At 36.0% G+C, this 27,319-nt stretch overlaps 1 protein-coding gene across 1 annotated transcript in view; it reads right to left on the reverse strand.

Moving 5' to 3' along the window:
- Window positions 1-1,268: 1,268 nt before the first annotated feature.
- ZPLD1 (zona pellucida like domain containing 1) overlaps window positions 1,269-27,319 on the reverse strand; it is a 39,654-nt gene continuing 13,603 nt past the window's right edge. Inside the window, exons 2-10 of the mRNA XM_039477602.2 lie at window positions 25,925-26,145; window positions 22,667-22,848; window positions 21,226-21,298; window positions 16,751-16,848; window positions 15,202-15,282; window positions 10,740-10,911; window positions 9,024-9,132; window positions 3,440-3,469; window positions 1,269-3,072 (exon numbers count right to left, since the gene is read on the reverse strand). Of these exons, the coding sequence (XP_039333536.2) occupies window positions 2,897-3,072; window positions 3,440-3,469; window positions 9,024-9,132; window positions 10,740-10,911; window positions 15,202-15,282; window positions 16,751-16,848; window positions 21,226-21,298; window positions 22,667-22,848; window positions 25,925-26,145 (1,142 nt within the window). The 3' untranslated portion in view covers window positions 1,269-2,896. The remainder of the gene's footprint in view (window positions 3,073-3,439; window positions 3,470-9,023; window positions 9,133-10,739; window positions 10,912-15,201; window positions 15,283-16,750; window positions 16,849-21,225; window positions 21,299-22,666; window positions 22,849-25,924; window positions 26,146-27,319) is intronic.

Here is a 27,319-nt window from a genome sequence, read left to right on the forward strand (position 1 = left end):
TGCCCACGGAGATCACCAACATTACCTGTTGCATTAGGCAGCTTATTTTAAACTAAATCTTTCTCAATACAGATGCTCCTCAACTTCCAATGGCATTATGTTTCAAGAAACTCATCATACATGAAAAAAATCACAGTTCAACAATGCATTTAATACTCCAATAAACCCACATTTAAAAGTCAAAAATTGTAAATATAACCATCATAAATTGGAGACCTCTGTACTTGTGAAAGTGGGAATAGGATGTTAAAAGCAGCAAGGGAGCCAGGCGCGGTGGCTCATGCCTGTAATCCCAACACTTTGGGAGGTTGAGGCAGGCGGATCACAAGGTTAAGAGATCGAGACCATCCTGGTCAACATGGTGAAACCCCGTCTCTACTAAAAATACAAAAATTAGCTGGGCATGGTGGCAGGTGCCTGTAATCCCAGCTACTCAGGAGGCTGATGCAGGAGAATTGCCTGAACCCAGGAGGCGGAGGTTGCAGTGAGCCGAGATGATACCATTGCACTCCAGCCTGAGTAACAAGAGCAAAACTCCATCTCAAAAAGAAAAAAAAAAAAAAAAAAAAAAAAAGCAGCAAGGAGAATTTTTTTAAAAAAAAAAAAGGTTGACATTTTAAAGATATTCATTTACAATTATTTTATTAAACAATCACCTTTTACATGTCATCAGACCTTACCCCTGAAGTGCAAAAAAACAGTTTGAGGTATTAAAACTGAAGAAACATTTGCACATATTTTGTAAGGTTTTTCACACTATAATAACTGTAAAATTCAGTATAACTAAATACTCCATATAACTGCAGGTTTACAAGAACAAAGTTGTAAAAAAAAAACCAGACCTGGTTTATTTCATTGTAACTCTGATGCTTCCATTTATGATGAAAGGTGGCAAAAAACATGATACTTATGTTGCTTCCCAAATGATATGTGTCCATTATTCAATTCTACAAAATGGTGTATAGAATTTAAAAGGTTAACAGCTGAAACAGAGTCCATTCCAAAAGCATAAAAATCAAATTGACAAAACAGCTTAAATGATATAATGTCCTATTCACAGAACTTAATCCTAAAATCAATGGCAATTCCCTTAAAGTATCTGAAATAGATTTACTAGCATATCTCAACACTATCCATGTACATATAGGATCACATTAGTAGTATGCTCAGTTAATGATATTAACACAGAAAAAGTTCAGAATTGTCACTTCAAAGTTATTTTGAAATAACACAAGGAAAAGTAGATTAGTTTTTTATGTGATTTAAACTTCTTTGCATTGAAGAAATTATCAAGAGACTTTCCAGATCTTACTTCACTTTGCGTCTACACCTTGAAATACAAAGTTGATGCGATTATATAGCTAATTATTGCAATATAAACACTTTCTCCTGAAATATTCACGCAAATTGGAGAAAAAATTGTTTTTCAACTTGATGATTGATTTAATTACTAACTCATAGTGTAGACATTTCATTTAAAGCAATCTAATATTGCTTCATGATTTGCATGGAGTATAATAAATTAAGTCCCAACTAATGGGTCACAAATGTTGAATAGAAATTAGTTATTACAGCAATTGCTTATAGTTATCACAGCACTTCTAGCAACTTCACAGGCTGGGTTTTGATGTTGGCTATTAAATTGTTTTATTTGTTCAGCGCATAGGTAGCTTGAACAAAGAAAAGATTGATTTTTTTTTGTAAGAACATGGACTGCTTAAAATTTTCTTTTTTGCAAAACTGACAAAAGATCAAATGCTTCTTGCAGTTTACTATTAGAAGCAAATATTGTTTATTCATGGCAATTATAACACCTACAAGAAGATGCCTTAAAAAGAAACCATCTCCTGATTATTTGTATTGCCTGCCTGGCATCAAAAATATGGGAGAAAATAATATCCTTTTATGTAGATTCTAACAATGTTCTACAAACTGCACTTCACCTAAGTTTCCTTTTGTTTCAGGAAAAGGGGAATCTAAATTGTTAAAAATCCTTCCAGGAACAGGATGCTTATGAGCTGACGATAATGTTCTCTTTTCACAACTACAGTTTGTTTTCACGTGTAATGATTCCTGAATTAAAAATAATCTTTGCACAGTTACCTCACTGCTGGAAGCACAGCTGCAACAGCAGCTGAACTGTTTACCTAGGGGAGAATTAACATGTGCTGATGCTCTCAAGTGAACCAAAAAAAGAAAACTGAGCACAGCCATTCCTCTTCTAATGAATAATGATCTAGGGCCACTTGGTATTACCTAGGAAGCTAACAAGTACTTTCACTATCTTCTATGCAAAAGGACACCCCAGGTTAAGATATACGTCCCAAGATTTTCTTTTTAAGTGAATATTGTCAGACACGGAAATCAGCCAAAAACACAGGAGGTCATGGAATGAGTAGTTAAATCTCAGGTATCCAAATTGGCCAGTCCAATTAAAACACGTCCCCAAGCTGAGAATATCTGGATTAAAACAAAAGGCAACATTTATTCTAAGACCACATGTACCAATCTAAATGCCACTGCAGTGGGTTTTAATGCTTAAGGGGGAAATGCAACACATTTCATTTTTGGTCTACTCCCACCTTTTATCTTTTAGCCATCAAAAGAAAATTGAAATAAAATGAAATATTACTGATCCTGTAAGTCCTGAATATTTTTCACTTATTATCAGTATATTCATGGGTGGCATAAAAATAGGGCTGGCCACACACATAAGTGACAAGAGCAATATTAGAAACTTCTTTCACTATCATTACACTGACACACTACACTGTGAAATTTATCAAACCTACAAATATTGAATGCTGACTGACACGAAATTCAGATGAAACACTGACTGCAGTCACACAGAGTTTAGTCAGTGAAGCCTTCTCCAGAGAGCAAGGACCTGTTACCGTCAGTCAAAGACTGGGTTTCTTATGCCATTCAACACTAAACTGGTGGGTCCCTTCCTGTGCAGAAGGGCCAGTGAGCATAGAAGAAGAGAAAAGCTTGTAGCTCCCAGAATGACGATTCCTGATATCAGTGCACTGGTGATGGCGTTCAGCTGGAAAGGAGGCACACTTGGAAATCCTGCAAGGAATGAAACACACCCAGTTGTAAAGGCGCCAATCTTACCTGCAAAACCTTTCATCGGCATCTTATAGCATAGCAGCATGGCACTGAATTTTGTTACAATCTATTTGACTCTAATTCAACCCAGTACCAAAGAATTGTAAGGTTTAGAGGCTGTCCATGGGCAGCCAAAACCAAAAATACACAAAAGCTGTCAAATCCTAAAAATTGACCAATAGATCACATACGAGTTCAAACATCCGCAGTGAACTGTTACCTAAAATGCACCAAACTTGTAAAACTCTTAGTACACTTAGACGATTGTAACTTTGTAACTGATCATGAAAAACATAAAGAACATAGCAAAATACATTAATTATCTTACCAAGTTGTGAATTGTTGGTTGGAGTCTCATCTGAGGGGAAAAACAGGAAAAGAGAAGTGACATCATCTCTCTAAGTATTTACCTTTGTTTATTCTGATTCATAATTACTTTGTACCTACATCTTACTTCCACCCATGACCTCCTTGAGTAAGGCAAAAAATGAAAATCCTGCTAAACCATTCTGCTTTTCCATGCCCTGATTCCTATGTCTTGGATTTCACCATCTTTCTCTTCCCCAAGCCCACATCCTGCCCCTGCCCTGGGTATGCAAACATAATCGATAAAATATATACTGTGCTGTATTCTTGCCTGCCAACTTTGCTTCATCATTAGCTCCCCAGTCAGGTCAGCGGGGGCAGTAATTGTTAACAGCTATTACATTTTTTATGGCCCTGTAACCTGCCATTTATTATTCTTTTCTACAGAATATTCATTATTTAGTGCCACTCTATTTTAAGTATTGCCAATTTGCCCAACATAATCTGCAAACACATCATTTTAAGTTCCAAGAAGATAAATTTACACTTAATAACTATATGAAAGGAAAACATGACTCCTGAGCTTGAGTTGTAGTTTCATTTGCATCTGTTAAGGAAAAGATTGAAGCTGTTGATTTTTCACTTTTCCCTGGCAAAGACAATAATAGATGTAATGAGCATATTACCTGATTTCCCGATTTCTGTTGTCCAATTTGTCCTCATATGCTATTAACCCTTGAGCCTGAACAAGCTCATAGTTCATATTTGTGTTTTAATATTTGTGTTTGTTATTTGAACCATAAAATGTATGCCATTGACTGTTTATTCCTGGACTATAAATATTATTACAATCAATATGTGTATAAAACCACATAGCTCATGAAGGGCTGTTTCATATATTATCACATTTCATTCTCACAGAAGCCATATGGTTTGGATATTATCGTTACTCCCATTTTACAGATAAAGAAATTTCCATCTGTCACAGCCTTTATGACAGAGCAAACATATGCTTAAAACAAAGCTCAGTTTCAGAGCCCTTTTTCTAAAATAATATAAGCTGAGCAAGTATGAAAAATATTTCTGGTTATGGAGATGAATATCTTAAGCTATGAAACTTTAGGATTATTATTTAAAACAAGTAATGAGAGAACCTGGTGAGGTATTTATAAAATATCTGATTCAATTTATTTTCAGAGACATAAATTTTGGCAGAAACGATGGTTCTGCTGTCTGATCCTGAAGTATAATGCTCAAAATTAATACAGCACTCAGGATTCTTTAGAATGCTGCAATGCATTGCTATAGGACAAAAAGAAAAATAAAAAAATATTTTTATTATAGAACATCGAGAAAAATCCTAACCTCTAACCAACACTACTTTTTAACACTGCCTTCTCAGAGAAACAGGTGGGATGAATGGACTATTATCAATTCCTCCAAAATATCCATGTGCTCTTTTCCCAAGATGAACTGCTTCACTGGAACACAGGAGAAGAATATACAAGGCTCCAACATTTCTTTTTAAAAGCTATTTCTTTTTTAGAAATACACTTAATTGCTTTAAAATAATTTCCACTAAAAATTAGAAAGCTGCTTTCTAATAAGTGTCCCAACTACGACTAGATGCTCTCCCTGCTATTTTCTGCATCCTAGGGTTAACAAAAATGAAACTACTCCCCCGACTCTCCCATATTACCACCAACACTTCTATAGAAACAATATCTCAGTCGTCGCTAATGAGGACTTGGCTGTGGACAAAATCTCCCTGTGTTGGGACAAGACACTCCCTTTTCCAAATGAGACTGGAACCACAAAATCCAGATTCCAGGACTCTGAAAAATGAAAGCATACTATCTTTGGCAGGTGGTCGAAATGGAAAACGGTGATATTCGAATACTATTTAGAATTGTATTTGATAGTGGATAAAGGTAGAGAGAATTGCTTTATCTAGTTGCTATTTCTGGTAGCCTCCAATTTTTTGTATTATTGTAAACAAACAAACAAAAAAAAAATCAAAGCACTGCCTAGCCTTGCAAGGGAAGGTAGACGTTTTTCAGGAGACTTGTTTTTTCCCTCAAACCCACTTGGTCATGACATGTACATAAATGCTAAAAGAAACACCTGAAGCCTTCTGGAATTAGAACTGATTGGAATACCAAATTTTTGGGCTCTCCAGGAGTATATTTAAGCATCTGAGAGCCTATAGGAGAAAGGTCATAGGAGCAATGCCGCAGCCATTGGAAAGTCAGAAGTGGCAGATAAATTGTCATTCTCTGCTGTCTCATGTAAGTAGTTGAAATAAATAGAAAAACAACCACCAAAGATATATGCAGAATAATTTTTTTCTCTTAGAACTAGAAAACTATTTCTTTAAAAAATCTCCAATAACCTATGTAATAAAATGGACCACACATTTTAAGTCAATAAGCTCCAACTTTATTCCTTTCACAGTGTTATGTTTGTTAATAGTCTGTTTCTACCTCTGAACTCTGAGATCCCTGAGGACAGTCTATCGCCTGCTCTCTATCATACTCCCAGTTCCTAGAACAGTGCTCGTCCCATGTAGGGACTATACAGGTATGTGCAAATGAATTGTTAACTACTCACAAAACTCAACAATACTAGTTGGACAAGAATATGGCTTGGGTTTCTCCACCGGAATTTAAGTAAACAAAACAATTAGGTATTGTTTTCTGGTGGTGCTTTGGATTTCCAGAATTGACCCTTTGATAAGCATTTCCCTATCTAAACATTTTTAGCATTCTGAAGTTTTGTGGGTTTTTTAAAAAAAAAATTATTATTTTATTTTGTTTTACTTATATATGCATGTATTTTTGTTGCGTTTTAGGTTTTGGGGTACATGTGAAGAACATGCAAGATTGTTGCATAGGTACATACATGGCAATATGGTTTGCTGCCTTTCTCCCCATCCCCTATATCTGGCATTTCTCCCCATGCTGTCCCTCCCCAACTCCCCACCCCCTGCTGTCCCTCCCCTAGTTCCCCCACTACAGACCCCCGTGTGTGATGCTCCCCTCCCTGTGTCCATGTGTTCTCATTGTTCAATACCCGCCTATGAGTGAAAACACAGCATTCTGAAGTTTTAAATAAAAATACTTTGGAAAATTGTTCTTGTGGGTTGCCTTTTGAGGATGCGAAGATTTTCCTAAGTCAAGTAAAAAAAACTATCAACAATGTTGGGTAAAAAATAGCCAGAACAGATTTGATTTCATTAAAAAGCAAAACAAAACAGGAGTTCTGAAGTTTAACAACTTACTGAACTTGACCTAAGCTAGATGTCAAGGGAAAAGGAGTGGTTCAATGAGCAAACAGAGCAAAACCTCCAGGTATCAGAGAGCTTGGGAGAGAGCAAATCAAGCCTGACACTGGACTTGTCTATATAAAATTGGCCCCAGGACCTGGAGAGATAAATTCTAGCTGATAAAATGGAACTAATGAAAGAGGGTAGTTCTGGTCATGAAGCTGAACATGAAGTTTGTACAGGATTTGCCTGTGGATGGATATGGCTTGAGTTCTGAGTTCTGTGTTCATGTGGAATGTTAAAGCATATATTTCTTCATGGATATTGTAGTGTTACAATGTAAACATTGTTATACATGTTCCTCTAAGTGGTGAGACCACCTTGATGACCAAAAAATGAAGACCATGACAAAATGCTATTTAGAAAAATTACTCAAAATAACTCCAGAGAGAATGAGAGAGGATTCAAGGGGACCCTGAGTGTGTGAGTGTGCTCCTCTGGGTGCTCGGCCAGTGGAGAAACCCAAGGTGACTCAGGGACAGCTCTAGCATGTTGGATAATAAATGACATTCTTGAGGTGCAAAGGGGTTTGAAAACCAGAAAGAAATCCAGGCATGCCATCAGAGGCATTGTGATACCTCTTAGTGGTGTTAACACAGATATTTTGGGCAACTAGACATGGGATGGATGAAATCTATAAACTTGGACAGCTGGTTAGTTATGTTAGAATTAGAGACTTGTACTTATTTATCTTTACTGGAATTTTGGGAGTCTTAGAATTTTTTTTTTGTATTTTAAAAAATTATTTTATACTAATGATATGGTTTAGCTGTGTCCCCACCCAAATCTCATCTTGAATTATAGCTCCCATAATTCCCACAGGCCGTGGGAGGTAATTGAATCATGGGGGTGGGTTTTTCCCATGCTATTCTCATGATAGTGAGTAAGTCTCATGAGATCTGATGGTTTTATAAAGGGCAATTCCCCTGCACACACTGTCTTGCCTGCCACCATGTAAGACATGCCTTTGCTCTTCCTTCGCCTTCTGCCATGATTGTGGAGACTCTCCACCCATGTGGAACTGTGAGTCCATTGAATTTCTTTTTTCTTTATAAATTACCCAGTCTCATGTATGTCTTTGTTAGCAGCATAAGAATGGATGAATACAGCTAACAAATTATTTAAAATTTGTAATACTTAATTTGGCACAGGCAAGAAGGAAGTACGAGGGTAATTAAGGAGGAAAAGCCATCCATCCAAGATGAACAGAAGAAATGTCGCTTTAATAGTTGTTTTCTTACACCAAACTGGCTCTAGATAAGCTCCATGGAAATGAGAATCTCTTTCCTTATGCCTACCCGAAAGCAATCCTAACAATCGGCAACAAGAACTGAGTTTTCATTAAATGAAATTCTATGAGCTATTTCTCACAGCTAGATAGAGATCAAGACTGGGCCTTTCACAAGCCACAAACGAGTCATTTTTAAACCAGTGGAAGCGCATACCAAAAATCTTCAGGGAGTACGGACTAAGTTTGAAATTTCATATTTAATACATCTCTGCATTATTAAAAAGAACGATTAGTTTGTTTCTAAATAATGTTATGTCTACATGAACACAGGAAAGAAAGTAATTAAAGCAACTGTCTGAATTTTTGGGGCCAAAACCACTTTTTGCTGTTTTGCTTATTTCAAGCAAAACTTTATTCTGTCTGTGGGATGAGCAGCATGGGAGAAAAGGTACCGAAAATATAACTAAACGTAGTAACAGCATTAAGGTTGATAGAAAATGGAGAAAACATTATTAGCATATAATCTGAATCAGAATTGTTCTCTTTTACGGCACAAATTTAGAACTATGGAGTTAGAAAAAAAGAATCTTAAAGTCTACTTTTTAAAACTTTCATTTTAAAAATGAAGAAACATTTGCCCAGAGAAATGAAGTAAAATCTCTAGTCATGTAACTTGTTAGAACAAAAGCTAAAGCTAGAACCAGCTTTTCTGGCTTTAGTTTCTGATTTTTTTACATTGCATCTCCGTTTTATCTCTGGGTTCACACTCACTTAAATCTACAAATTCTGTATCCCTTTATATTGTGTGTGTGTGTGTGTGTGTGTGTGTGTGTGTGTGTGAACAGGAAATGCAGTAAAAACAATATTGCCCTTTGTGTCAAAGTGGAGTCAACAGGAAAACCACTGTGAAATTGAAGTTGCTTAGCCATTTGTCTTGTCTCACAGTTAATCAGTGCCGTTTAGGAACCACTCTGAGTTCCCGTTAGAAGCCAGGGAACGAGGCGTTTTGGACTCGTCTGTCCCTACACACAGAAGGAGGAGCAGCCCTACCGCTGCGCGTGATGATGGGGCCCGCAGAGAGCACCGCGCTGCCCGAAGGGCCCTGGGGGCTCCGAGTCGTCCTCCTGCCAGCGTCTCTCCTCTCTCTGTGGCTGCAGATCTGAGGTGTTAAGGAAAAGCAAATGAAATTCCACACCAGTACAGAATGGTCTCTCTATGGCCATTTGCAAAGCAGATTCTTTTGGAAGAGATACCACGGGTTTAATTTTATTCGTTTCCTTCCATGACTTTATTTAATTACTCTGCATGTAACGGGTACAGTGTTTGTGACCCTGGCGGGGGCCACATTTCTTATTTCCTCCTGCTGTCACCCTGCTCTGCCTCATAAATTTACATAGCTCAATGGCTCTCTTGAAAAAGTGCTGTGTTTATCAAACTTTTCTCCTTTTATTTCTCTCAAGCCTTTAATGAATCCTTCCCGGAAATGTTGGTCAGCACGGACTCAAGGTAATGTGGACTCACCATTTACCCCCATCTGACACAGCTTCTCAGTCCAAAGGGATCAATGAGCATGAAGAAATAGCTTCCCATTTATGCATGAATTGAACATAAACATAAACATATTAATGGTATTTCAAATTTTAAAATGGCCTTCATTTTTCTCAGGTTAATAATGATGTGACCCTAGACAGCTGGTCAGAATAGAATTTTTTTATTCATACTAAATAGATCTGCACGTTAATGGTGGCTGCATGCAATTCAGATGCACACCTTTTATTGCTTTTAACTTTTTTTTTCTTTCGTTTTGAGACAGAGTCTCACTCCGTCACCAGGTGTCAGGCTAGAGTGCAGTGGTGCGACCTTGGCTCACCGCAACCTCCACCTCCCGGACTCAAGCAATTCTCCTGCCTCAGCCTCTCAAGTAGCTGGGACTACAGGCGTGCGCCACCAAGCCCAGCTTTGTTGTTGTTGTTGTTGTTGTTGTTGTTGTTGTTGTTGTTGTTGTTGTATTTTTAGTAGAGACGGGGTTTCACCATGTTGGCCAGGATGGTCTCGAACTCTTGACCTCGTGATCCGCCCGTCTCGGCCTCCCAGAGTGCTGGAATTACAGGCGTGAGCCACCACGTGCGGCCAATTTTAACTTTTAATCTAAGTGATTTTCTAACCATCCAGCCACAATCTACCTTTCTAGCACCAACCCAGTCCTCTCCCTCCCCAATCATTTCTACTCTGCTCTAAAACCCTGCTGAAGAACTAGAAGCTCTCTGATCACCCTAATTTATGTGTCTGTGTCTTTGACCATCATTTGGTCCGTGACGTCTCCCACACTCTTGATTTTGGTTCTTTGGGGTTCAGCCATCTTCAGAGTAACAGCTGAAGTTCATCTCCTCCACCAATCCTCTCCACCTCCTCTGCTTCATCTCTCTCACGATTGTGAATGCTACCTCTTACTACAAACTGTGTATTTGTCTGCCTTTGCACCATACGATTTTTATCTTGCTTTCTTCTGTGACCATCTCATGATCCTAAAGGATAATATAATTAAATTCAGAATTTGTGCATACCTCATCTCTTATCCTCAGTATAATGCTTGGCACAAAGTAGGATGTTTAGTAGACCTTTACTAGACAAATGAATAAATCCTACATCAAACTATTTGATCTAACACCTATCTACTTTCTATGCAGAAATTAGTTTCTGACATTTGACAACGGTTCAGCTCAGAACAATTCAAAAACTTAAGAGTTAAGTTCCTTAAAAACATACCGGCATAAGGAAGGGGCAGTCATCTGCTCTGCAGAGCTTGGTAACACAGTGCAGGAACACAGTGGACATTTTCTGATTCTTGTGTTTCACAAATCGGAACACTTCAAATGAAAACCGGCCCCGCTGGCTTCGGCCATTCTCAATGACGGTGGTCTGAGGATCTTTGTCACAGCTAAATTTTAGGGGATGTGCAAACAGGACATCACTGGAAAGTACTAACCTACTGGGACTTGTAAATTAATTTCTACAGTGTTAAGGATCTGCCATTACATTAAGAGCTAACAGAACCATGCCATGTTACAGATATTTAATAAGCGCATAAGCCAATTCAACAGATATGACAAAAATAATCCGGATCATAAAATTTAAACAGATCAGTTTCTGATTGCAATAATAGTTTGTAGAATTATACTTTCATATAGTTCAAAACTCCAAATAATTTAAAATACATTGAAACCTGCCAGTGGTGATCTTACTTATTTTCACATCTATTTTCATTCAAATTTATTTTCACTTATTTTTACTTAATTCCCAGGGAATGTGAAAACAGAAACAGAAGCAATGTATTCTTATTGTCCTCCCTCTTTAAACAAATTATAACATATTGTCTACACTGTTTTGTACCTTGCCTTTTAAAGATGTAGCAGTCTACCTTAGAGATCTAACTGTATCAATATTTAGAAAGCTTCATCATTCTTTTTCCACGGCTGTATAGTATTTCATATGGACATGTTTTAGAGTTTATTTAATCTGTTTCCTATTCATGTACATGCATTTTTTGAATCTTTTGCTTTTTAAAAACAAAGTAATAATGAACAGCCTTGCGATATATCATGTTGAACATGTATAGGATTATCTACAAAATCCATCTCTAGAATCATTTAATAGATATTGCCACACTGCCCTTTACAAATGTTGTTCCATTTTGGACTTCACAAGAAATACATGAAAATGATGCTTACTTCTCCAGAGCTGCATCATTAAGGTGTATGGATAAAAGTTTTTACTACTCCTTATTTGAGAGTAAAAACGAACTATCACTCTATAATTTTAATTTATATTTGTCTTATAATTAATGAGTTTCTGTATCTTTTCACATAACTTAGAGTCATTTGTATTTCTTTATCTGCAAATGGTTTGTGTCCTTTGCCCAAATTCTGTTGTGTTGTTGGCTTTTTTCTTTCTTATTCTTGTAAATTCTTTTACGCATTAAGAAGAGTGGTTCTGCTCAAGAAAGTAAGAGTGGACACAAACAGATGGAAAAACATTCTATGCTCATGGTTAGGAAGAATCAATATCGTGAATATGGCCACGCTGCCCAAAGTAATTTATAGATTTAATGCTAACCTCATCAAACTACCATTGACCTTCTTCACAGGACTGGAAAAAATCACCTTAAACTTCATATGGAACCAAAAAAGAGCCTGCATAGCCAAGACAATCCTAAGCAAAAATAACAAAGGTGGAGGCATTACACTATCTGACTTCAAATCATACTACAAGGCTACAGTAATCAAAACAGCATGGTACTGGTACCAAAACAGGGATATAGACCAATGGAAGAGAACAGAGGCTTGGAAGTAATGCCTCACATCTACAACCATATGATCTTTGACAAACCTCACAAAAACAAGCAATGGAGAAAGGATTCCCTGTTTAATAAATGGTGTGGGGAAAACTAGCTAGCCATGTGCAGAAAGCTGAAACTGGACCCCTTCCTTTCACCTTATATAAAAATTACCGCCATATTGGTTAAAGATTTAAGCATAAGACCTAACACCATGAAAGCCCTAGAAGAAAACCTAGGCAAAACCATTCAGGATGTAGGCATAAGCAAGGACTTCATGACTAAAACACCAAAAGCAATGGAAACAAAAGCCAAAATAGACAAATGGGATCTAATTAAACTTAAAAGCTTCTGAACAAAAGAAACAATCATTAGAGCAAGCCAGCAACCAACAGAATGGGAAAAAAATTTTGCAATCTACCCATCTGACAAAGGGCTAATATCCAGAATCTACAAAGAACTAAAACAAATATACAAGATAAAACAACCCCATCAAAAAGTAGGTGAAAGGTATGAATAGACACTGTGCAAAAGAAGATATTTATGTGGCCAACAATCATATGAAAAAATGCTCATCATCACTGGTCATTAGAGAAATGCAAATCAAAACCACATTGAGATACCATCTCACACCAGTTAGAATGGCAATCATTAAAAAATCAAGAGACAACAGATGCTGGAGAGGATGTGGAGAAATAGGAACACTTTTACACTTTTGGTGGGAGTGTAAATTAGTTCAACCATTGTGCAAGACAGTGTGGTGATTCCTGAAGGACCTAGAAATAGAAATTCCATTTGACCCAGCAGTCCCATTACTGGATATATACCCAAAGGATTATAAATTGTTCTATTATGAAGATACATGCACCCGTATGTTCACTGAGGCACTGTTTACAATAGCAAAGACTTGGAACCAACCCAAATGCCCATCAATGATAGACTGGATAAAGAAAATGTGGCACATCTACACCATGCAATACTATGCAGCCATAAAAAAAGATGAGTTCATGTCCTTTGCAGAGATATGGATGAATCTGGAAACCATCATCCTCAGCAAACTGACACTGGAACAGAAAACCAAACACCACATGTTCTCACTCAATGGTGAGTATGGAGCAATGAGAACACATGGACACAGGGAGGGAAGCATCACACACTGGGATCTGTTGGGGGTTGTGGGGCTAGCGGAGGGATAGCAGGGTGTGGACAGGAAGGATAACATTAGGAGAAATACCTAATGTAGGTGATGGGGGGATGGAGGCAGCAAACCCCCATGCATGGCATGTGTATGTATACCGATGTAACAGTCCCGCAAGACCTGCACATGCAGCCCAGAACCTAAAGCAAAATTTTATTAAATTTTGTTTAATAAAACATTATTTTAATAATAAAATTATTATTAAAACAATAATAATAAGATTTTACTTTTACATAAATATTAATGAAATATACTCCACAGTTCAGTGCAAAAAAAAGAAAAGAAAAGTACTTACCGGTTTGTTGTATAAGTTGTAAATTTTGTCAATTCGTTATTTGGCTTTGGATATTGTGTGTGTGTGTGAGTGTGTGTACAGTTTTATTCTTATGTAATGAAATTTTCAGTATGTTATTTTGTGGTTTCTACTATTTGGGCAGAAGACAGTTTCATGACTCCAAAGTTTTAAAGGTATACATACAATTATATATGATGATCCTTTTCCTTGATATTGTAATACCTTTAAATGTTAAATAATCACATATTTTCAAAGATAGAAATACCAATAAGGCAAAAAGGAAGAAGGTAAGGAAAGCCAACCATTTTTTCTATCTAATATGTAACTTTATGTGAAGGTAATACCCATATGGACTCTCAACTTACTGGTTGTCCATAATTCACCTAGCTCTTCCCTTATTTCCGAATATACAATTTGTTCCCATGTTTTACTACTTTAAATATCACTGATAGACCAGAACATCATAAATATTTAAAAATACACTTCACAATTTGTAAAGCTGGAATCAAAGAATATGAAACTTTTAAGGCTTTCGATACATACTGACATTTTTTTCCCAAAAATTTTACCCAAAGTAACATTTCCAGAAATAGGATACGTAAGAGTAACAGTTTGACCATACCCTCTGTACATCGTCTTGCCCTTGATTAGCCAATAAAGTATATTCTTTTGGTTTCCCATTATATTACTTCCAACATGTGTCAATAAGCTGCAGTGATCCGAGTCAACTGCATTTTATAAGCATGATTAGAAGACATTGCTTGACTCTCAAGTCTGTTCTGCTGTCAGATAAAAATGCTGAAAAGGAACTAGGATGATTTAATGGTTTTATGACCAATGTCCTCTTTCCGCAAATGTAGATTACCTTCACTCTATCACTGTCTATTGGGGAACGAGGTTGAAGTTATTGTCTCTAATAAAAGAAGGATTGGTAGGTTATATTATAGTTTTATCCTAAATACTGATAAATGAACAAAAGTATTTTGGGGTCTAAATTATCCAGACCATTGCTTTAATTTTACTCTCCTTTCGACAGACAAGATAGTCTAGCTGCAGATAAATAGTAACCTCAATTGCCTTTCTTTTCTTGAGAATAATATCCTAACCATGATTTTCCTAAGACAGTGATATATTCCCGTATCTCCTAAACATGAATAAAACATCTTTGGTGGACCAAACTTACAACTCTGATTCAGCAATAGCCTTATCAGCATTTTGTGTTGAAAAGTACTCTCAGCTTTTATACTTTCAGTTTTATAAGGACTCAAAGTTCAAAATGTAAAACTTGAAATTCATAAGCTATAAAAGTGCTTTGTAATTTACCTGACTTTGTAATTACAAAATGCTTTGTAATTTACAAAGTATTGTATTGATATACAATACTTAGACAGCTAAGTCTTACCTAAGGAAGAGGTCATATCGAATGTCATCATTTGGGTTTCCTGATGGGGTTGTGTAGCAATAATCCATTAAAACATTCCATCTGAAAGAATGTAAGCAAATATAATCTAGAGTCAGAATTTCCTTTTGGGTGTCAGTTACTAATACAAGGGAAGTAAATATCGACAAACTTCCTATCCCATGGAATATAACTGTTAATAACTTGTTATTTGCAGAGGTTTCTTGTTTATTAAAACTTTCTCTACCCCATCCTACTTATTTCACATGCATTCCTGTATCAAAACATCCCAAGTACCCCATAAATAGTTACATCTACTATGTACCCATAAAAAAATTTTAAAAGTAATAACTGTCTCCTGAACTCAGTGTTTAAAAAAATCCGCACCAAATTGTCAATTTCACATTAAGGAGAGTCAAGGCTAATGTCATTAAAAAAAACTGTGTACAAGACAACTGAATGGTCAAAGTCTGAGAAGCAAACTTTAAAATGACCTACATAGCTGCTTATGTGTTCACAATAAACAATAGCCTTTAATTTCTAGACATTACTGTCCCTAACAGAATCAGAAGATATTATAATACCAACTACTGCAAGGGAGTTTAGAGCATCAATTATATACCAGAATCGTGGTTTGGTGATTATGGAGTCCACAGAAGATACTGTGTTAGGGAGGAGAAAGCCATGAGGTACGTACACAACCACAGCCTTCCCCGAGAAGGGTAGATTTTGCTCACATTTATATATTAGCCCATTCCAACTCTGATGTTATAAAAAAAAAATACTAATCCATGGGAAGTAAATGCCAATAAAATGGAAAAAATCCTGCATTGCTAATTGACAGTTTTGAAGACTCATGCAAGAATAGAAGTATTCTTCTGGACTGGAAGAGGGACCATAAAGATGAACTAAATTTCTAGAGTATACCAATCTCTTCAGGATGCAAAGTTTAAATAATAATACATGAGCAACCCAAAATAAACTATTTCACATTACATTTTTTGTAGGGCAGGATTAGATCTTCAGCTTGAGTTCCTTTTCAGTTTGATTGCTCTGAATTCTCTTAAGTATTATCTAAAATTTAATAGTTTTTTTTTTTTAACAGAGATATTACTGGGGACCATTTTATGTAATTTTGACACAGACTCTTAGCAAAGAGTCCTTTCATTCTTTAATAAATTTATATTGAAGAGTAACGTACATATGGAAAAGCAAGCAAATCAAGTGTTCACAAAAATGACTATATCTGGTTAATCATCTTTCTGATGAAGAAATAGAACATTCCGGCATCCCAGATCTCCCCATGCTGCCTTCCAGGAACCACTCGCCTTCTTTATGGGAAGACTTGTTATTTTCCAAGTAATGACAAAACACGAGTGTCACCTCTTAAACTTTGTCATTTGTTGTTTCTTTTTAGTAGCATGCCTAAATGCTGTGGTAATGACAATATTTTTCAAACTGAGTTTAAAAGTCAATGGGCTAACTTTATGACTCATGAGGGTTTAGGCAGTGAAAGTGTTTTAACCTAAAAAAGATAAGAGTTTGAAAATACCTGCCATCCAGATTAGTGGCTTGTACAGCTGCAAATACTTTGGTTTTCAAAGGTAATCCTATACTGGGGATAATTAACTGCTGATTGTAGGTTGAATCCTAATGATGAAACAATAAACAATCTATCATTACTTTCCCAACAACAGCACACTTACCACTCAAAACAACAATGTCAGAAAATAAAAGAGAAAATAAATAAACGTGAATCTACAGAATCAATCCAAAAAGGATTTAGGTAACCCTCTGGTTTCTTGGCAGAACTGTTACTAAGCCATATCCCTGTAACAATTGATTCCATGTATAAATCTTTTTTTTCATAGTTTATCATATATGGTGGCTAATGTTCAGTGTATCTAAATTATATTCAGTGGTCATTAGTTATTATATCTAAATTATAACCAGTGGTTATTGGTTAATATTCAGTTTGGTTAATATTCAATGGTCAATATTTAGTTTACTTAAATAAATATTTCATTTATTTGAATTATACTAGAGGCTAATATTCAGTTTATTTAAATTACATCTGCTTCAATTTAAGCCCTTTGCTGTCGACACTGTAGGTCTTATACTTCTGCTAATATTTTATTTCCCCCAAATCACTTACCTGGCAATTTGAAATTGTTAAAATTTAATTGAAAACCAAAGTAAGACAATTTCAAAGTCATACAAGAACAGAAATTTTCTTCTAGGCATAATAGGAGAAAGTACAGAAGAACCAAATTTCTAGAATATAACAATATCTTCAAGATACGAACTTTAAATAATAATACACAGGAAACCAAAATGAGGTATATGCACATTATATTTTTTATAGGGCAAGAGTCAGCTTTTGAGACAAACACACTCTCCAAGCTGCTAAAATACATGCCATATAGTTCCTGCACAAATTCCTTAGGGGTCACTCATAAAAGGGTATCTCAGGACTTCATTTTTGCTTTTCAACCCTTATTTTAGACCAATTCTAGAGAGCTTATTTGTATCATTCTCAAACCCACGGTAGATTAAAGCATCAAAGTAGAAATTAAGAAGTGGCAGGTATAATTTGATAATGAAGAAAACCAGAAAAAATAGAGTGCAAAATCAAACCAGAAAAGCCCTCCAAGTTTAAGCAGTTACATCATTTAACACACAGGCCAATTGTTTCTCTAAACTTAGTAATTCTGAAGACATTGCTGTTTGGCAGCAAAGAAAAGTTTTTAATACTCCTTATAAAATCTTAAAGTCATCAGGAAAGACAACATATCAACCATACTCTCTTTAAAAGGCTTGGAAGAAAGCAATGTATTTTGAATTGTATAATTTAAACAGTAATAGTTTGGATGCTTTACTTTTGAAAAAAAAATGTGAATATGGAAAATTTTATTCCCAAATAAAACCAAATAGATAAGAGATACGTTATACTTAAAAAGTGATCCTTTTCTGTCTTTTGGTTTCTGTATTTTGGCGATAAATGATAATGGCTCCTCTAACCATGTCTGATAGGGAGTATTTTTATATGATTATCTTTCAGGCTCCCTTTTCCAAATTCTCTAAGTAATCTACACTTCATTAACTATACGGCCCTTTCATCTTATATTTGCATCAATATTGTCCAGAAGAATGCTTACTTTCTTTACAATATTATATTGCTGAGTCATTTTGCAAGTGGTGTATGATCCAGCCATAGTCTAATTATAAATCATCAATTTTTTCCTACTGAAATTTCTTCTAAGAGGTAATTTTCAACTTCAATTTGTATGGTGGCTTTTGCTCAGTAATATATTGGTCCTAAAATCAATTATATCCATTTTAATTTTTCACCAATAGTTTCAAAATGTTCACAATTATAATAACCTTATCTAAAATTTGCTGATGGTCCAGTCTCTTAGAAGAATCTAACTTTTCGGTAGAATTCCAGTACACAAAGGCATCCCTACTTTCCATTTCCACAATGAACAAAACTGACATATTTATATCACGCCAAATAAAGACACAGTTCAACTAGTAGTTTGCAGTGAAAATCACATAGTTGATAGAAGTCATTGGTTTTCTAAATATAATCTACCCTCAGATACTTATACATAAATCACAGAACACATAAAATAAACTATGGTGCTACATCGAATTGGGTACGACTTTTCCTCTCCAAATAACAAATCATAAAATGAAAGCAGTAAGAATATAATATAAGTTTTCATTATCCTCAAGGGTTAGAAGTAAAAACTTTGGGTGTGAAATAGGAATTAATGGCTTCTAAAGATTATAATATTTTATTTGGAATGCTACAATAAAAATCACATCTGGCTAGCTACATGTTAATATTCCAAACAAATGATAAATATGATTTTGGATCAACTAATGAAAGTATACCCCAATTTTTTTCTCATGTAAATTACTAATTTTTAAATATCCTGTAACATGGAAAATACTATGATGACGCTGTGTTAAAAAAATTTTGTTTGAGGTATTGAAACTCTTCCATATGATACAGAAATGATGCACAAATGCCATTTTATATTTGTCAAAACCCATAGCATGTACAAGAGGAAGAGTAGCCTAAACATAAAAGAAATGTCAACTATGGACTTTGGTTAACAATGTATCAATATTGGTTTATCAGTTCTAACAAATGTATTACCCTAATAGAAGATGTACATAATAGAAAAAAAAAAATGTGTCCAAGGGTGGTGGTTATGTGTGGGAAGGATCTCTATTTTCTGATCAACTTTTCTGTCAAACTAAAACTGCTCTATAGCTGATTTAAAATAAGTATTTGGACAACGTCTATTTCACTTGTAGTCCAGTATCAAAAAGTTGGTTACTGTATAATTAAAATATTAAGGTTATCATCAAATTATAGACATTTTTAAGCATTAAAATTTCAGAGATTCCTTGAAGGTTCATACTTTGTTAGCAACAGGCTACAATACCATCTCTAATAATAAAAGAAAGACCTTAGTAACAAAGTTTTCCTGAAATCCACACTTCTAAATTTTGATTTTCTGCTACTTCAATGAGAGAATAGTTTAATTTCACAGAATATAATAGTATCATTAAATGTCATATGGATATATATTTTTCTTTTTTAGAATCAGGAATTCTCATCCTTGTCTCACTCAATTACAATAAATAATATTAAATCCAACTAGTAATCTCAACTCTACCTCAGAGATCTTATGCATGTAAATTAACAGACAGAAATTTTCCAGTTTAAAGTTCTATAAATATTCTTAACAACAATAGTAGATGTCTGGCCATATCAAAAACAGATATTGGCGCACATTTGCTGAGTATTACAGAACCAAGTATCTTGGCAGCTTCTCTTTGCAGAAGAAAGTTTAGAAATGACAGAAAGGCAATGTTGATTCTAACACATTTTAATTTGTTGTTTAGAACTCTGTGATGTCAGACTGCAAACTTATAAACATGATTTTTTTAATGCCTTTGGAAAATGTCCTACTACAATATTTATAGCTCATTATATTCAAAGTATAAAGCACTGACTTTGAAATCAGTTGCATGAATTATAACTCAGTGCCATGATGGCATGAATAATAATGCAAAAATCAGATTCATAATTTACAAAAATGTTGGTTGATAGATTGAAAAATTGAAATTTAAATCAGGCAATTAAAATGTATGAATAAAAATTTTTAATCAACATGAAAATATCATTTGGGGAATTAATGTTACAGTTATAAATAGAAATCCATGTATTTTTTACATTTTGCTGCCACTGTCAATATTTACATGACAAAAATTTAGACAATGCTATGTAGTCAATCGAAATTATTTCAGATGTGACAGAATTGTTATCAGCCAAAACCCATGTCAAAAATATTAACACATTCATCACCAAGCATACCTTCAAGGGAAACACCATTTGTACTGTTGAAATCTTTGTATCACACATAAAAAAAATTATTACCCCAATATTTTTTTTTTTTTTGAGGCAGAGTTTCACTCTTGTTACCCAGGCTGGAGTGCAATGGCGCGATCTCGGCTCACCGCAACCTCCGCCTCCTGGGTTCAGGCAATTCTCCTGCCTCAGCCTCCCGAGTAGCTGGGATTACAGGCATGCGCCACCATGCCCAGCTAGTTTTTGTATTTTTAGTAGAGACGGGGTTTCACCATGTTGACCAGGATGGTCTCAACCAAGATGGTTCCCAAATCTTGAAGCTAACTATAGCTACTCACACACCCCTACCTAATTAAACAAATAAATACATAAACGTAGATAGACATTTGAAGTTATTATTTAAAATCACATTTTTGAAATAAAATTTAAATCACTTATCAACTTTAAGAAAATTTAGCGGAGATGTTATTACACCTTATCACTAAGATATAAGAGAATGATAGCAAAAATAGATAATGGTTATCAAGACATAACAGGGTTAATGTGGCTTTCAGTAGATTTTTATATAAAAGCCATTCACAGAAATGACTCCTCACAACAGTGAAAGAGAAAATAACATCCTTCACCCATCAACTTACATTATAAAGGAGAAGGTTCAAGGTGCTGACAAAGGTACCATTGTTCTCTTTCACAGAAATAGCAGCTGAGGACCTAAAACACATTTAGAAAAAGGAAAGCACTCATGAGATGCTAAAGTAAAAGCGGTATCTAGACGTTACATTTAAAGCACTAAAACTCCTGAATAATTCTGACATCCTGTTAATTATGCTTGGAGTTGCTATACTGTTTAAATCTCTGAACGGATAAAATAATAAAAAGCAAGACGGAACAAGTAAAGACAAGCTGTGCTTTATGATCATTTTATTTTTAAAGTAATTTTTTTTGTTTGTTTTGCATTACTCTTAGACTTTCGGCAGATAAAGGCTTGAATCTGATACAAATACACTTTCATCAATTTCATTAGAATAGAAGTTTCATGAGATCAGAGAATTTGTTCTACTTTGTTCATTGCCAGAACATTGGATGGTAAAGAGTGGGTAAGGGAGAAATTGAATGATCAATGAATTTCCCTGGATCTGAATAAAGCTCAGGAATGTGTTCAGTGTGGGGAGAGTGGGGGCAGAGTAAGAGACGTTTCCCTGTATACCCATATTGTTTTGACTCAAAGCCTTTCCTTTCTCATGTTCCACATCAAAGCCTTGCTTCTGACCAAGGCCTTTGTCATCACTGTACCATTAAAACCAGCTATGAATATTTTTTCACTAAAGTACAATGTAGCCTCCACATTTCCTCATCACTAAGATTAAGCAATAACCGAGACTTAATAATAGCAAATCCTAAAATTGGAGAAAGCATTCACTTAATCATCCCATTTTGTCAAAAATATTCAATAAATCCAGGCGATTATATTGTAATGTGGACACTGTCCTCTCCTGGAGTATGTGCTTTGGGAAAGAATGAATACATGGATATAAACAAAAGGCTAAATTAAACCCTCAGTCCATATCTGGAGCTCCATGTCCATCAGCGATGCCATGGTTCTAGGAGAATCATCAGCACCCATCCAGCTGACCGCCCAACAGAGGAATGGAGATCCCAGGATCTGGGGCAGCGGAGCCCAGCAGTGAAAGCATATGGTAGAAAGGGAAGCCAAGCAAAACTCAGCAATGTAGTTACCAAATGCCAACACACTGGGGACACTACAGGGTTTTCAGGGCTGCAAAAGCTCTCAAAGCTCTTGGGCAAAGGGAGTGAAGATAACCCAAGAAAGACAAGTGGCTAGTCTGAATTAGCTTAATTTGGGGAAAAAATGGTTTGGGTTTCTTATGGATCATCATTCATATATATATATATATATATATATATATATATATATATATGACCTAATATGCTTCCCATTACATTATTTCAGTTTAACTATTTTCAATAAATCCTGCTACCTTTCTAAGTCCCTGAAAGATATGAAATGACTGAAGCAAAAATTCAACATGAGAAAGCAGGAATAAAATGCAAACTTACGAAGCAAGCTGGGTATTATTAACCAGGTATTCCAATGGATAACTACAGCTAAATTTGTAAAGAAGCCCAGGTAGATAGCTGATGATTGTTGGTGGGTCTGGAGTATCAATGTATCCTGAAATATTTCCTATTTGTACTGAAGTTGCATTTCCATAAGCACTGACTCCAGAAATTGTGGATACCTGTTAGAACGGTAGATGCGGTTTAATGATTGAATGGTTATATATACATCCAGGCACTTCATATGCAAAATAAAACAGTAAGCAAGATCAATTCTAGGGTCTAGTTCAACTGTAAAATGAGAAGGTTTTGAAATCATACAATCCAAATGCAATTTATAAGGGACATGTATAAATGAAACTTCATATTTACCAAAGACATTTTACTTATACTTTATAAAAAAGAAAGAAGAGTGATTATAGGTTCAGAGGGTTACAATAAGTAATCTGAAAACACTTATGGGTGACGGCAAAATTCTCTGGCATGGCTGAAAAAAAAAAAAAAAAAACCCTGTTAATCTGATCCTTTTTCCCTGTTAGCTTCATATCTCCAGGCTCCAACTTTTGACAATAATGCTGTCTGTCACTCTCCCCACTTTCCAATAACGTATCCTATGGTGAAAGTGACATCCTCCTCAAGATCTCACCTTCCCTAGGAATTTCCCCTGACTCCCCACATGCAGTGTTTATCTCTATCATATTAGTAGGCAGAGCAAAGGCAGCCTGTTCTCTGGGAAGTTCCCTTAACCATCATTGACGCTCTTTGTGGGCAGGGACCATTTTGTCCACTTTTGCAAACTCGGCATATCACAGTTACCAGCATCTTGGGCCCCCGAAATGATTTTTGAACAAATGAATGAAGGTCATACATTTTCTGAGGATTAGTCTTCTCAGGGTCTTTCTCTCCTGGTTCATAAAGATGCTTATCAACTTCTAGGATAATAGTTTATAGATAGATTTGGGGGTTCATGAACTTCCAGAAGTTATGTAAAAATGTTATCCCTGTATATTTCCTTGGGTCTGCTTATCTTTCACTGAATTCTCCAGTCTTACTAAAATTTTAGATCCACCATTTTAGGAATAATCAATAATTCTTTGACCTTCATAATACCAGAGAGTTCTTCTAGCTTCTTCTACCTTGTCAAATGCAAGAGGGCACTCAATAAATATTTTAGCAGACACTACTGTATTACTAAGATCTATGATGATTTTCAACAACAGTAAACTTAATGCATGAACCTAACAGCACATGAGTAAAGCTGTAGCAATTTCCTCGTTAATTTATAAATGGGACAAGAATCTTTACGAATGAAAACATCTTGATTGCAATCCAATGACTTAGTAGCCTACCTAATTTTTTCCCATGCAGGAACTCCCTTAGAGCAGTTGCCAAAGCTGGTAGAATCTAAGGCAAAAAATGAAAGATAAGCAAATCTTCCCCTCCTCCCAGTACTTACTTGATTCAATAGCTAAACAAACCAATTCTGTCTATTAAAAAAAAAGACACACATACATACATACAGCAATTTCTTTCTTTTTTTTTTTTTGTCTGAGACAAAGTCTCACTCTGTCGCCCAAGCTGGAGAGCAGTGGTATGATCTCAGCTCACTGCAACCTCCGCCTCCCCAGTTCAAGTTATTTTTCTTCCTCAGCCTCCCAAGTAGGTGGGACCACAGACACACGCCACCACGCCTGGAGCATTTTTTGTATATTTAGTAGACACAGGGTTTCATCATGTTGGCCAGGCTGGTCTCGAACACCTGACTTTAGGTGATCGGCCCACCTCGGCCCCCAAAAGCGCCGGGATTATAGGCATGAGCCACCGCACCCGGCCTAGTAATTTTTATAGCAGACTTAGCCTTTTAAAAAGGTAAACAGCACACGCATTGCACACTTTTCCTTGCTTTTCTCCTGAATCACTTTCTAGGCAGCAGGGTAAGATGACTCATTCAGACAAGAAAGCGAAGGAAAGGCTTCAGGGCATGGTGGGAGATGTGGAAATGCTGCTCATCTCCACATAGGCTCTTTCCCTCCACACAGAACAGGGACTTGTAATAATCAACCTGCATCACTCTCCCTTAGGCCCACTTTATAACCTCTCTGCACACAACTCACAGAGTTGAATAAACGTTTTTAATAAAAAGAGTCAACAATACTCAAGCTGCAGGTTTAGAAATGGTCATGGGCACAATATTCTAAAAGCCCTCTGGGAAAAGATAAAGAAGATTCAGAGAAATCTATTTTCTCTGTCTTCCATCTCCCACCAAGTCTTAGAAACCCTGGCCTTGGAATAATCAATCCTTTCTCCTTAATACAAAATAATAACTTGTAAAGAGAAAAGTCAATATCTCCCTCCCTGGGCTAAGTGATCATGTTTATTGCATTTCCTTTTTCATATTTGTTAATTTACCAATACGATTATATTTAAATAAGCAAAATAAAAAATAGTAAATGAATTTCAGTATAACTATTCAACTAATACTCCCTTCAAATCACAATATACTCACTTCAATTAATTTTAGTTCACTGGAAAGTCAATTCCTTATTCAATTCTATTTTGGTGTTCAACGCATTCATAAACAAATGAATGCTACAAACTAGTATTTCTAATTCAGGGTGGAAATGTTTAAAGAGATGTTTCCATTTTCACAATGATTACAGAGAGTGTGCTACTGGGATTTCATGGTAAAACTGGATATGATAAACATTTTGAAATTCAAAGGACAGTCCCACACATTTAAGAATATTGTACCAGAAATACTGACAGCCCCTTGCTACAAAGCACTCGCATTGATCATTCAATGGTAAGCATGAAAGAAGATTACAAGCGTCCCTTTCTTTCATCCTTTTTCTAAATGAGGTCACTAACTCAGCAAGCCAAGTGGCTCACTGCCAGACTCACTGGAACAAACATTGTTTGAATGGTCAGATACTTTCTTATAAAGCATGGGGAATATGGCTAATGCTACACTGTAAAGACAGATCCATCAACGTCACTCATGCAAAATCATGCTGCTTAGAGGAGCACAGCTGACCTCAGGCCCCTTGACTGCCCCACTACTATAAACAGAACCATTATTGGAAGATAGAATTGTGTATTCGGGAGTGCATGCCTCAAACAGGCAAAGGAAAGTTATTTGTTCAATTTCACTGTATTTTTTTTTCTTAAGAGATAGATTGGGCATCTTATTCTTTCATGAAATGGGGAGATTTTTATTTATGACCCCAGACCTAGCACAGAATTTCACACTAATCTTACCACCAAGTTGTTTCCACAGCCCTCCAAGGTGCTGAGATTGATGATAAAAATGACCACTGCTGGAAAGGTGTTGTTATTGATGAACCCTCTGCAGTGGGAGTCCCCATGCCTTCCATTCAGTGCCAGATCTGTTTCCGAGTAACCCGAGAAAAGTACCGTGCAAAAGTTAATCTTCATCGTAATGGCCTGCACCCCACAATAGACACTGATGTCTCTTTCAGCTGAAATAAAAATATACAAAAACAGGTATGAATCACAAACACAGAATCATGAATAACTTTAACATACCCCTATTTATTCATCTCCTTTGTCTGTTGAACTCATTTTTATACTTGATACACCATAATCCAATGTGCAAGCTATTAAGAAAAGTAACCAAGAAAAATAGCCCTTTATTTAGTTATTTAAGGAGAGATCTTTTGAGTGTAAAGATTAGGGTTCACCTCTGTTTTCTTGTGCTTGGTGTCCAGTGAATGTACATTAAGTATCGATCGAATATTGCCAAATGACCAGAGAACTGAATGGAAACAAATCAGGTTACTGAGGAAATTCAGAACTAGAGCAACCGGATTATTCAGATCACCTGTCAAGAGTAGTGAGCATCATTACAGATGATGCATATTCCCAAGCGTAAGGAGGCAGCAGTGGAAATCCACCCTAAACCAAATTGTCAAGCACTTTGGTATTTGGTAACCCATCTTACGGGTTGTATAAATAAAAGCCATCCATCAGAATTCAATTTTATTTTGCCTAAATTAAATCACACTGGAGAGAAAGGGAATGAAAAATAGTGCTGATATCATGAACAAAATGCACAGCTCACTCTAAGAAAATTTTGGCAATGACTATGCATGCCTCAGTAAAAAAATGACCTAAACATGGAAATGTAAAACACAATTTGCATTGATCTCCACGACTCCATCTGTTATCAGTGATGGGGTCTAATCCATGTCCATAGAAGTGAGCATGCACACACACACACACACACACACACACACAAACACACATACACACACACACACACACACGAGCTCTTGGTATCTCTAGTTATTTTTCTATATGTAATGTAGTAATGTAGAAAATATATAAAGGAAATGGAGTGAGTGACTGGTAGGTAATTCCCTAGTGGCAGATTATTCCACATTCATCAGCAGCTTTGGTAACTGCTATGGGTTTAATTATGTCCCCCCCAAAAAAAAGATATACTGAAGCCCTAACCCTCAGTACCTTAGGCTTTATTTGGAAATAGATTGTTGCAGATTAAATTAGGTAAGATGAGGTAATACTGGGGTAGAGTGAACCTGTAATTTAATATGATTGGTGTCCTTCTAAAAGAAGCATCCAACGAAGAGACAGAGAGAGACACAGGGAGAGACCGTGTGAGGGCAGAGGACT

The sequence above is a fragment of the Saimiri boliviensis genome, chromosome 8 (assembly GCF_048565385.1).
Source record: "Saimiri boliviensis isolate mSaiBol1 chromosome 8, mSaiBol1.pri, whole genome shotgun sequence".
Lineage (NCBI taxonomy): Eukaryota > Metazoa > Chordata > Mammalia > Primates > Cebidae > Saimiri > Saimiri boliviensis.